The 12,212-nt window shown below is 49.1% G+C and overlaps 1 protein-coding gene across 2 annotated transcripts in view; it reads left to right on the top strand.

The window, feature by feature from the left end:
* ASH1L (ASH1 like histone lysine methyltransferase) overlaps positions 1-10,739 on the top strand; it is a 64,611-nt gene extending 53,872 nt beyond the window's left edge. For both annotated transcript variants that reach the window (XM_058042725.1, XM_058042724.1), the window contains exons 23-28: positions 2,832-2,970; positions 3,762-3,934; positions 5,097-5,263; positions 6,870-6,910; positions 7,483-7,784; positions 8,614-10,739. In XM_058042725.1, coding sequence (XP_057898708.1) covers positions 2,832-2,970; positions 3,762-3,934; positions 5,097-5,263; positions 6,870-6,910; positions 7,483-7,784; positions 8,614-8,705 — 914 coding nt within the window. In that variant the 3' untranslated portion in view covers positions 8,706-10,739. The remainder of the gene's footprint in view (positions 1-2,831; positions 2,971-3,761; positions 3,935-5,096; positions 5,264-6,869; positions 6,911-7,482; positions 7,785-8,613) is intronic.
* The last annotated feature ends 1,473 nt before the right edge of the window (positions 10,740-12,212 follow it).

Here is a 12,212-nt window from a genome sequence, read left to right as displayed (position 1 = left end):
CAAATTCCACCACAAGGTGCTGGAACAGAACATGCAGCTCCAGCAGGGGAAGGGGAAATCCTTGGGCTTGTTGATTTTTCCACCCTGAGTCCTCAGGCAGAACCTTTACTGTGCTGTGGGTGTATCAGGCAGCTTGGACTGTGGCAAAAATAGCTTTTTACTCCCTCTGGTGTCTACAGGGCCTCATAATTCCACATTCTGAGGCAAAATCATGCTCTGCAGCCCCTCAGTGTGTGTGGGGGTTTATATTTTCCTGGGAGTTGTGCACTGAGTGCCTGCCCAGGAGGAGCTGCACCCTGAACAGCAGTTCCAAGCTTGAGAGCTGATGTTTTGGAGCAACAAGACTGAAAATCATCTGTGTGAGTGGTCACACTCTGCTGTGACCAAATCCCTCTCAGAGGGATCTCAGGGATGGTTGCAGGACTTGTTTCTTCATTTTTTGGCAATTCTGCTGGAAGTTGTTGAGTGTTACACCACTGCAAAAATTCCCTAATAGCTAAACTCAGGAGATGATGCAAATAAAACAGATCTGATCCATTCCATCCCATGGAGTTCTGTCTTGGGTAGGAATTGATAGAATGCATCCTGGAAAACCCACCTAGCCAGAAATTCTAACAAATCATCATCCCTGATGCACCAGCAACAAGTGCTCTGATTTTTCCTTGGAAACTTCATTTTTGAGGCAGAATATCAGTATTAACTGGAATTGAAATCAAGTTTCCTGACCTTTAGAGCAAGAGTCTACATCTCCTTCTGAATGCTCCTTTTTCAGTCAGGCACAATAACGCTGGAGTTGCTTTCTTCTCATGGGAGAGGTGAGGAAGGAAAGTTGAAAAAAGCTGGTTTAAAATGAGGTTTTAAATTGAAATGGTTTTATTTGCATTCTGCTTGGGGCCAGTAGCTCCTCTCAGTAAGTTCCTTGTATTCTAAAACTCTTTTAAGGAACCCACCTCTCCAATTTCTTTAAAAGTTACCATTAAATTTGTAAAGGGAAGCTGTTGTTATCCCAGTTTTAGGTCAGGTGGGAAGAAGACACCAAGCTGTGTGGTGTAGTCAAAATGCTGAAGGGAAGGGATGGATCCAGAGGGACTGGACAGGCTGGAGAGGTGGGACCATCATGAAATTTAGCTTGGATATATGGGAGAAATTTCTGCCTATGAGGAGTCCTTAGGATCATCTTTTAAACTTAGACAAGATTGATAAATGGGGTTATATGAATGAAAATATAATGTGCTTCACTTTAATCCTGAATGTGGTTATAGCAAAACTGAGGTGTTGATGACCCTGAGGCCACGATGTCCTCAGTGGCTCCTGGCATCTTTTTCCCAAGCCTGCTAATTAACAACACCAATATCCATGGAAGGCAAACAGCCATAACTACACATACACAAAAACAGGGGAAAATAGGGAAAACAACTCCCAGGAATCATTGTAATTTAATGGAAACACGAGAAAAATGTTCTAGCTGAGTCAAAAGGGCAAAGGGAGTATCAGAAATTGTTATGCACAAAATAGCAGAGGGATTGTGCCCTTCTGTAACCTCCTGGGGTGTCTGTCTGCCCTGCCTGCCCTGTGCTGCACAGAGGATCCCCACTACCTGTAAAAACAAGGATAACAGAGATAATCTGATCTGGATCATCTTTTCTGTGCACAGAGTCTGCCCAGGTGATTGGGAAGGTGAGTGATGAAGGTCTTGGAAATGTGGCTCAGGAAGGTGCAAGGATGCAGAAATGAGGGAGCAAACAGAAATTAGCTGGCAACAGTTAAACCTCTAGGAAGGATTTTTTTACAAAATCTTGACTAGACTGTGGCAAGCCTTGCCACAGGAGGGTGGAGAGGTCAGAGTATAAATGGTTCCAAAAAAGATTAGACAAATACTTGGAAGAAGGATTAATTCCCCAAAGCCTTTGGCTCTGAAAGTCCATTAACAGGAAAAGCAGGGACAGCACAGGGAGGTTTTCTTGGCTTGCCTGTCCCTGTGCTCTCTCTTCCTGAGCAGCTGCTGCTGCCAGCCAGAACATTCTGCTGTGTGACCTCTGCTCCTACCCAGGGGAGCTTTTATGACTTGGGACCTCCCAGGTTTTGGTAATTTTGAGGTAAATAACAGAAAAAATGGAATCTTCTGCCAGCCCTGGAAGTGCTTAAGGGCAGGTGGGATGGAGCTCTGAGCAGCTTGGTCTGGTGGAAGATATCCCTGCACATGGCAGGGAGGTGGGTCTGGATGGTCCTTAAAATCCTTTCCAGCCCAGGTAATTTTGGGATTTCACAGGTCAGAGCAGAGAAATTAAAGAGTGAATTCACTTATGGGACAAAATGAATAAATTTAAGCTTAGGGTTGTCCTTGGGAAACACTTTTTGATTGCCAGCAGTGCCAGTTTGTTCAGTCCTTTTTGCATTCTCTTTATTTTTTCTGAGCTCTACATCTCATTGGAATTCTGCTGGAATAACCAAAGGCTTGGGGCTTCTCAGGACAGGATTTTCTTAATAGTAACCTCCTCTCTAAGTATCTTTTCTCTCACAGATTTATTGCAGCCATCACTAATTCCTACACCTTTTCCTAATCATGACTGGCATGTTTACATATCCTGTGGTTTGTCATGGTTTTGATCCCTTACAGGTTGCTGTTTTCAATCTGGCATGGAAAGCTGTGGGTATTTTTTTCTGTAAAGCTGCAGCGAAAAACATCTGAGCGCTCTTGGCAGCTTGCGCAGCGAGTTCATTCATGCCATTCCTTACACAACCCACCATTAGGCTGTGTTCATTTTAATGATTATTCCCTGTGGTTCTCAGGCCAGGCTGCTCACAGGTGTGTCCTTTGTGCCCCTGGCCAGGTGACTGTGTGTACCTGATGAGGGACAGCCGCAGGACCCCCGACGGGCACCCGGTGCGGCAATCGTACCGGCTGCTGTCCCACATCAACCGCGACAAGCTCGACATCTTCCGCATCGAGAAGCTCTGGAAGAACGAGAAGTGAGTGCCAAGACAGCCTTGGAGTTTGAGCCATCCCACTGGCCTGCCTGCCAAAGAACAGCAATTGTGTGGCAGTCTCACCTTTAGGGTGCAGGAATGAGCAAGGTGCAGAGGTTGGGAATTCCCAGCTGGAGCTTGTGCTCTGCGCGGTGGAAACGTGAGGTTGGAGGTTTAAGCAAAGGATCAGAGATAGAAATGGATGGGTTTCCTCAGTGTTGGAACAGGCTGTGGGTGCAGTGACAGCTGTGCTGTGCCCATGGAAACCATGCTGTGGCTTGTGCTCCACAACTGCATGGTGGAAGTATGTGAGGTTGGAGGTTTAATCAAAAGAAAGGGAGCACAAGTGATGCCCAATTTCTATCAAGAGATAGAAATGGATGTGTTTCCTCAGTGTTGGAGCAGATTGTGGGTGCAGTGACAACTGTGCTATGCTCTGATCAGTCACAGTCTGCTGTGCCCATGGAAACCACACTGTGGCTTGTGCTCCACAACTGCATGGTTGGAAATACATGAGGTTGGAGGTTTAATTAAAAGATCAGAGATAGAAATGGATGGATTTCCTCAGTGTTGGAGCAGATTGTGGGTGCAGTGACAGCTCTGATCAGTCACAGTCTGCTGTGCCCATGGAACCACACTGGGAGGGTTTCCCCTCACTGCAGGCGGGCAGTGGAATATGGAATTTGTGTGACTCTGCTGTTCAAGTGCAAGAGAGGGAACTCAAAGCAAAGCAGGGGGATGGAGTGAGCTGTGTCCTGGGCTGATTGGTGTTTGTGTCCCCTCTGCACCCTCAGGGAGGAGCGCTTTGCCTTTGGCCACCACTATTTCCGTCCGCACGAAACGCACCATTCCCCGTCTCGCAAGTTCTACCACAACGAGCTCTTCCGGGTGCCCTTGTATGAAATCATCCCCTTGGAGGCCGTGGTGGGCACCTGCTGTGTGCTAGACCTCTACACCTACTGCAAAGGTGGGAATTAAACACATTCCTGAGCATTTGGGCACTGAGCTGTGTGATTTAACCCCTGCTGGAAGCTCAGCGCTACCCAGCCACTCACTCCCCCTGGGATGGGAGGGGACTGGAAAAAGTTAAAACCCAGGGGTTGGGGTAAAAACAGTTTAATGGTTGAAATAAATTAAAATATTGTAGTAATAATAATGATAGCAACAGTAGTAATAAAATAGGAGGTTACAGAAAAAAAGGTGTCCAGTAGCTGGAGGGGATAGGAGAGAGGCTCTTAATCGTGAACTGGAGTGACAGGATAAGAGGGAATGGCTTCAACCTGAAAAAGAGTCAATTTAGGTTGGATGCACAGAGGAAATTCTTACCTGTCAGAGTGGGGAGGCCCTAGCACAGGTTGCACAGAGAAGCTGTGGCTGCCCCTGGATTCCTGGCAGTGTCCAAGCCAGGCTGGATGGGGTTTGGAGCAACCTGGGATAATGGAAGGTGTCCCTGCCCATGGCAGGGTGGAATGGGATGAGATTTAAGGTCCCTCCCAGCCCAAACCACTCCATGATTCTGTGAATAAACCCCAGGGAGCACAAGTGATGCCCAGTGCAGCCACTCCCCAGCACAAGTTGGGGATCCCAGCCACCCCCACTGGGCTGGACGCTCCGTGGTGTGGAACATCCTGGGGTCAGCAGGGCCAGCACAGTGGACACTCCATGGTGTGGAACATCCTGGGATGATCCTCCCCAGAGCAGGGGACCCTGGAGGGTGCTGGGCTGAGGGTGAGCACTGCTGGGCACCAGCCAACATCATCCTTACCCTGAACCAGGCACTGGGAGAAACCCACTCTGTTCTGGAAGCAAGGACATGCACTGGAGCAGTTCCTGCTGTCCAAAGGCCATGGGGGTTGTTTGTGTGGCTCAGAGCCGGCCAAAAGCTGAGGCTTTGCCCTGGGACAGGGATTCCTGTTTGAAGAGGGAAGAGGAAATGCTGTCAGTTGATATTTGTGTCTGTGAAAGTTTGGGAAGTGTTTGATCAGAGCATGCAGGTTCTCCCCTCAGAGCGACCCTGCTGTGGTTCTGAGAGAGAGAGCAAACAGGAACACTGTGACAGCTCCCTCCCAGTGTGATAAACCCCATTTCCCCCTCAGTCCATGACTGTTTTCTCCTTGTTCTGGTGCCAGGGAGGCCGAAGGGTGTGAAGGAGCAGGATGTTTACATCTGTGATTACCGCCTGGATAAATCTGCTCACCTCTTCTACAAGATCCACCGCAACCGCTACCCCGTGTGCACCAAGCCCTACGCCTTCGACCACTTCCCCAAGAAACTCACGCCCAAGAGGGATTTCTCTGTGAGTGGCTTTGCTCTCAGCCTCCTCACCTCTTTGTGGGAGGCTGGATGGAGTTCTGGAAAGCTCCTGAGTGTTGATAAATGAAGCTTGGTCAGGCAGAGGGAGCTGATGCTTTAGGTGGGGGTCAGGCTCCGCTCCCAAGGAACAACGGGCAGGAAAAGAGGAAAAGGCCTCAAGTTGTGCCATGGGAGGCTCAGGTTGGACATCAGGAGGAGTTTCTTCATGGAAAGGCCTTGGCAGGGAGGTTTGGAGTCCCATCCAAACCTCCCTTCAGATCCAGAGAGTTTTGGGGTCCCCATCCAAACCTCCATCCAAACCCAGAGAGTTTTGGGGTCCCCATCCAAACCTCCCTCCAAATCCAGAGAGTTTTGGAGTCCCCATCCAAACCTCCCTCCAAATCCAGAGAGTTTTGGGGTCCCCATCCAAACCCAGAGAGTTTTGGGGTCCCCATCCAAACCCAGAGAGTTTTGGGGTCCCCATCCAAACCCAGAGAGTTTTGGGGTTCCCATCCAAACTTCCCTCCAAATCCAGAGAGTTTTGGGGTCCCCATCCAAACCTCCCTCCAAATCGAGGAAAGTTTGGAGTCCCCATCCAAACCCAGAGAGTTTTGGAGTCCCCATCCAAACTTCCCTCCAAATCCAGAGAGTTTTGGGGTCGCCATCCAAACCTCCCTCCAAATCCAGAGAGTTTTGGGGTCCCCATCCAAACCTCCCTTCAAATCCAGAGAGTTTTGGGGTCCCCATCCAAACCTCCCTTCAAATCCAGAGAGTTTTGGGGTCCCCATCCAAACCTCCCTCCAAATCCAGGGAGGTTTGGAGTTCCATCCAAATCCAGAGAGTTTTGGGGTCCCATCCAAACCTCCCTCCAAATCCAGAGAGTTTTAGGGTGCCCATCCAAACCTCCCTCCAAATCCAGGAAAGTTTGGAGTCCCCATCCAAACCCAGAGAGTTTTGGGATCCCCATCCAAACCCAGAGAGTTTTGGGGTCCCCATCCCTAGAGGTGCCCAAGGAACACCTGGAGGTGGCACTCAGAGCTCTGGGCTGGGCACAAGGTGGGCATTGGGCACAGTTTGGACTGGATGCTCTGGGAGGATTTTTCCAACCTCAGTCATTCCAGATTCTGTGAGTATGCACAGCCTGGGGGAAAGCTGGCTGGAAAGGAAGCTTGGAAATGAAACTGGGTGTAACAGAACCTGCAATTGAGAGGCAGAGAGGTGCTCAAGGGATGGTGATGGTGAGCTCAGAGAGAGACTCAGATGTAGCAAATCTGCAAACCTTCTGCAAGTGAGCTCTGCTCTTCCTGGAGCAGAGGTTTCTGTAGTGGCTTTGGAGAGTGTTCCAGATTCATGCTGTGCAGAAAGCAAAGATGATTTTTTTGTCATGACGGTCTGTGGCTTGAAATTTATTTAGAAGGTGTGAAAAATCAGACAAGTCTGGCTCTAATTTATCTCATTACATGATTGTGCCTCCTCCTGTGAGGTCTCTTTGAGGTACACCAGCATTTCCAGAGTGTCCTGCGTTGGCTTTCAGAGTATTTGACAGAGCAGCACTTCCTTCCACTGTGAGTTTGATTTTGTATTGATCATAACTTTTATTGTTCTTGCAGCCTCATTATGTGCCAGACAACTACAAGAGGAATGGAGGCAGGTGAGTCTCCCCTCCCACATTGTTGAGAAGAGATGAAATAATGTTGTTTGTTTGCTGTGCCCACTCTCTTCCTGCCCCTTTCCCCTGGGTGCTATGGAAATAAGAAGTTTAAATTATTTAAAGCTCTCTGAAACTTTCAGAGAGATAAAAGGGAACAAGTGAGGAAGGATGGGCATTAATAATAATGTATATCAGGAGAAGAAAGGAGCCATTTGACAGTCAGGAAAAAGCAGCTGAGTGAGGAGATGCTCAAAACAGGAGGCTTCAGAGCCCAGATATGGTAGAGCCTGCAAGAGCATCCCACTAAGGGCTGGGCCAAAGTGGTTTTGGAGGTAAAATCTTTTGCAACTGAAAATAAAAATCCATTTGGTTTTCAGAGCTGCGCTTGGTGCGATGCAGATAAAGCTGCTGGGTTTGGTGTGATGTAGCCCTGGGGGGTGTGAGTGCAGGGATGGAGGGAAGAAATTGAGCTCCAGAGATCCCCAGCCCATGCATGACTCCTGGACTCGTTGAAAATTGTCCTTTCAGGTGAAAAACTTTCTTTTAAACCCCTTTTCTTTTTTTCCTGCAAGGTCATCCTGGAAATCGGATCGCTCGAAACCCCAGATGAAAGACTTAAACCAAGAGGAGGATTCCCTGCCCCTGATGGAGGAGGTGCTGGGGGCCCCTGAGCAGGCTCCAGGGGAGCTGCCCAGCCCCGAGGAGCCCGACAAGGAGCCCGTGGCCAGCGAGGGCTGCGAGGCTGACAAGAAAGGGGACGAGAACCCCTCGGACACGAGGCCGCTCTGCAGCCCCGAGGAGCGGCGGCACCTCCAGAGGGAGAGGCTCAACCAGATCCTGCTCAACCTCCTGGAGAAAATCCCAGGGAAAAACGGTGAGGGTTTGCACAGCCCCTGGGTCTCCTGCAGCTCTGGGGTGGCTTGGCTGAGCTGTGTTGATAAAACAAGTGGTTTTGTGTGAATTTCTTGCTGGCGGGCATTAGGAAAGTCAGATTTCTTTTGTAGCCATGTTTTCCTTTGCAACAGAAATCCACTAAATCCAAGTGGAATTTCTTACGACTATGACACTGTTTTGTATCATATTTTTAGGGTTTTTTTGTATAATATTTTTAATAACCACAAAACCTTTCCATAAACTAATTCCCCCCCCATCTATATCTATCTATCTATATCTATATCTATCCCCATTCCATATCTACAATAGATAAACTTAACAGACAGGCCAGGAAAGACTGAGAGGGGTTTGGAAAGTCTCTTTTGACCTTTTATGAGCTTTCCTTTGGTTCTGAGTACCTGCTGGAGGTGCTGTCTGAGCTGTGGGATGAGGGGACACTGGTGAAGTGTGACCCTGCTTTTAAATTAAAAGCCAAAATGAGCCCTGTCCAGTCTGTCCAATGCCACACAGTCATGGACTGATGCTTCATTTGGGTTGGGAGGATTTCTGGTCCAGCCATATCTCAGGGCTTGGGTCACTCAGCACCTTGTCCAGGCACGGTTTGGATTCATCCTTGAAAGAACCAGGAATAAAGAATCAGGAATTTTGTGTTTGGGGAGCGACGGGAGGCAGCGCTCAGCGCTGTGCTCTGGGCATCACTCCCAGGTTGGATTCATGATCCTGGAGGGCTTTTCCCAGCTCAGTGATGCTGCAGTGAGTGAGCTGAAGGACAATTTGCCAAGTCTCTTTTGTGCTGTGCTCTGTTGCAGCCATCGATGTCACGTACCTGCTGGAGGAGGGCTCGGGCCGGAAGCTGCGGCGCCGCACTCTGACCATGGCCGAGAGCAGCTTCAGGAAGTGACCCACGAGGGGCAGCCGAGCTCTGGGGTCTGGCAGGGCTGGGGGCAGAGCCCAGCCTGGGCAAGGAGAGAGGGCAGCAGCAGCAAACTGACAAAATACAAACAGTAGCACCTGGGGGGCCAGGCTGGCACGGTGCCCACCCTGCTCTGCAGTGCTCTTGGTGTGTGTGTTGGTGGGCGTGCCTTGTATTGATGTTAGGTACTGAGGAAAACCTCGTGGTTATTGTCCAGGATGGTCAAATTTAATTTATTTTTTGCTTGATATTCCCACTCAGAGGAGAAAAAAAACAAAAAAGAAAAAAATTAAAAAAAAATAATAATAATAATAGGGAGGGCAGAGGAAAAGGACTGAGTTACTCTGAGGAGGATGTTCCCCACGGTCACTGCTCACCTGGGATTGTACCAGCCACCCTCAGCACCGCCAGGGAAGGGAATCCAGGAATCCAGAGGGGAGAGAGGAAAGGCCCAGTGGCTTGAAAGGAAAAGCTGCCCTGAAGCTGTGGCCTCTGATTTGCACAAGTTCCAGAAGAGAGAAACGTCCCCAGCCGAGCACCAGGTTCGCCGTGGGACAGCTGAGCACGCGTCCCTGTGCTCTGTGCCAAGGAGAAGCTTCCAGAAGCTTGGAGCAGGGCAGGAGAGCTGGGATGAGGCACTTGCTGTGCGGGGGGGAGGGGGTGGGGGTGTGAGGTTTTTTTTCACTTTTTTTCTGCAGAGAAATTTTATAAAAGCGAAGTCAGCTCCTGACGCCACCATTGCTGTTGGTTTTTTTGATAAGCTGTGGTTTCTCGTGTGTCTCGTGTGTTGTGCAAATAAAAAAAATCCGTTAAAAGAAAATAAGGAAGAAAAAAAAAAAAAAACAAAACTAAACTAAAAAACACCAAAAAAAAAAACAACCCCAAGGACCCTTTCACTCCGTGCCCGTCAGGCAGTATCCGAGCGAGTGTTTGTCGTGAGCTGTAGAATTTTATCAACTGCTAACACTACCCTCGTGTGCTGGTGGACAGCCGGACGTCCGGGCAGCGCCACCCGCTGGCGATTGTCGCGATTGTCGCGATTGTCCCGCCAGCGCCGGCCCCCGGACGGTGGCTTTGCTTTCCTGTCTCAGACGTACACATGCATATCCAGTCCTGTTTTAGGTGTTCTTATAAGAAATCCAGTTTTTAATGTGCCAAGTTGTATATATCTGCTGCGTGGATGTAAAGCAATACCGTAGTTACATGTTCCTTTTTATGGACCAAGCTTGTCCTAATGTACATTCTTGTTATTATTATAATTATTTTACTCTTAGTGGAACATGACTCATTCCATTAACTTTTATGTGTTGATTTCAAAAGAGAAAACAAAACAAAACAAAACAAAAAAAAAAAAAGAAAGGAAAAAAACCCTTTGAGAAAAAAAAATATTTTATTAAAAAAAAAAAGAAATAAGAAAATAGTTTGGAATATTTTCTTACTGTAGAGAAGCACTGTACAGTACCAGGAACCCTGAGTATAAAATACTCGTGCGTGTAGTAGGAATATCGCATGTCCAACCCCTCGAGTTGTCTCATTTAGTTTCAAACAGAAATCATTGTCTCAAATGGTGTTAAACACTAAAAAGTTTTTAAAAAAAAAAAAAAAAATAAAGTGCGTACAGAAGCGAGACACTAGCTCTGTCATTTTATCTTTCTTTTGTTGAAAGACTAAACAAAATGTTTTTTAGACAATCAAATGTTAGGTAAGTGCAAAGAATTGTTTTTTCTTACTGGTGTAGAAATTAATGACTTTTTTTATTTTTTGGTTATTTTATAATACTGAGCAGACCCGTGTGTCCCCAGGATCGCCGCCGGAGCCAGGAAGCACTACGTTACTGCAAATAGAGCTGAACCTTAGTCTGCATGGGTGTAGGCTGTGTGATTGCTGAAAATAAATGCTGCTAATATATTTCCTTTTTACAAAGCATATCTAAATAGATCATTGTTTTGATGTTAATCTTTGTAAATTATGTATTACCAATTTTAACATTGGATGTAATTGCATAAAAAGCCTGCATCTCAATCCTGAGAGTCTAGTATTAAATGGAAAAAAAAAAAAATCTTTTCCTAAAGGTTGGCTCGGGGGGTTTTCTTTGCTGAGCTGGGTGGGAGGGTGGATGGACAGGAGGACAGGAGGAGGGTGGATGGACAGGAGTTCAGGAGGAGGGTGGATGGATGGACAGGATCCACCTGGGCAGCTGGATCCATGGGATCTGTGGGGTGAGGCTCAGCAAGTGCTGGGTGCTGCCCTTGGGTCACAGCAACCCCACAGAACGTTCCAGGCTCGGGGAAAAGGGGCTGGAAAGGCCCTGGGGATGCTGGGGATGCAGCTGGACATGGGCCCAGGTGTGCCCAGATGTGCCCAGATGTGCAAGAGGCCAATGGCACCTGGCCTGGGCCAGGACAGTGACCCCAGCCCCTCCTGCTGCCTCTGCTGAGGGACCTCAGACCCTGGGTCAGTTTTGGGTTCTTTATGACAAGAGATTGAGGGACTGGAGCTGGGAAGGGAATGGAGAATTGCTGAGGGAGCTGGGAAGGGGTTGGAGAATCCCTGAGGGAGCTGGGAACGAATGGAGAGTTTTTGAGGGAGCTGGGAATGAATGGAGAATCCCTGAGGGAGCTGGGAATTTCTGAAGGAGGTGGAAATTGAATGGAGAACTCTTGAAGGAGCTGGAGAATTCCTGAGGGAGCTGGGAAGGGAATGGAGAATCCCTGAGGGAGCTGAGGGGGCTCAGCGTGGAGCAAAGGAGGCTCAGGAGGACCTGAGCTCTGCACAGCTCCTGCCAGGAGGGGACAGCCAGGGAGGATTTGGGATCTTATCCCAGGGAACAGGGACAGGAGCAGAGGGAACGGCCTCAGGCTGAGGCTCGGGGTGGGCACAGCAGGAATTTCCCCACGGAAAGGGGGCTCAGGGATTGGAGCTGCCCAGGGAGGGCTGGAGTGCCCATCCCTGGAGGTGTCCAAGGAACACCTGGAGGTGACACTGAGCGCTCTGGGCTGGGGACAAGGTGGGGATTGGGCTGTCCTGGCTCCTGAACACACCCTGGGAACCTGGGAACACCCCCTGGGATGGGAACCAACCCGGGAACACCCAGGTGGGATGGGAACCTGGGATCGTCCTCTGGGATGGGAATCCAGGGACACCCATCTAGGATGAGAACCAACCTGGGAACACCCAGCTGGGATGGGAACCTGGGATCAACCACTGTGGTGGGAACCCAGGAACACCAACCACTGGGATGGGAACACGGGAACATCTCCTAGGATGGGAACCTGGGATCACCTAGCTGGGATGGGAACCCTGGAACACCCAGCTGAGATGGGAACCCAGAAATACCCAGTGGGATGGGAACCTGGGATCACCCACCTGGAATGGGAACCAACCCAGGAGCATCCCCTGGGATTGAGCCCCATCTGCCAGAGGTCTCAGAGGGTTCCGTGCGACCCCAGTGGGGACAGCACGGTCACTGAGGTGTCACAGGGGCTCTGACCACGG

The sequence above is a fragment of the Melospiza georgiana genome, chromosome 33 (genome assembly GCF_028018845.1).
Source record: "Melospiza georgiana isolate bMelGeo1 chromosome 33, bMelGeo1.pri, whole genome shotgun sequence".
Taxonomy (NCBI): Eukaryota; Metazoa; Chordata; class Aves; order Passeriformes; family Passerellidae; genus Melospiza; species Melospiza georgiana.
Note: the sequence above shows the minus strand (reverse complement) of the source record. Positions and strands in the feature narration are given on the sequence as shown.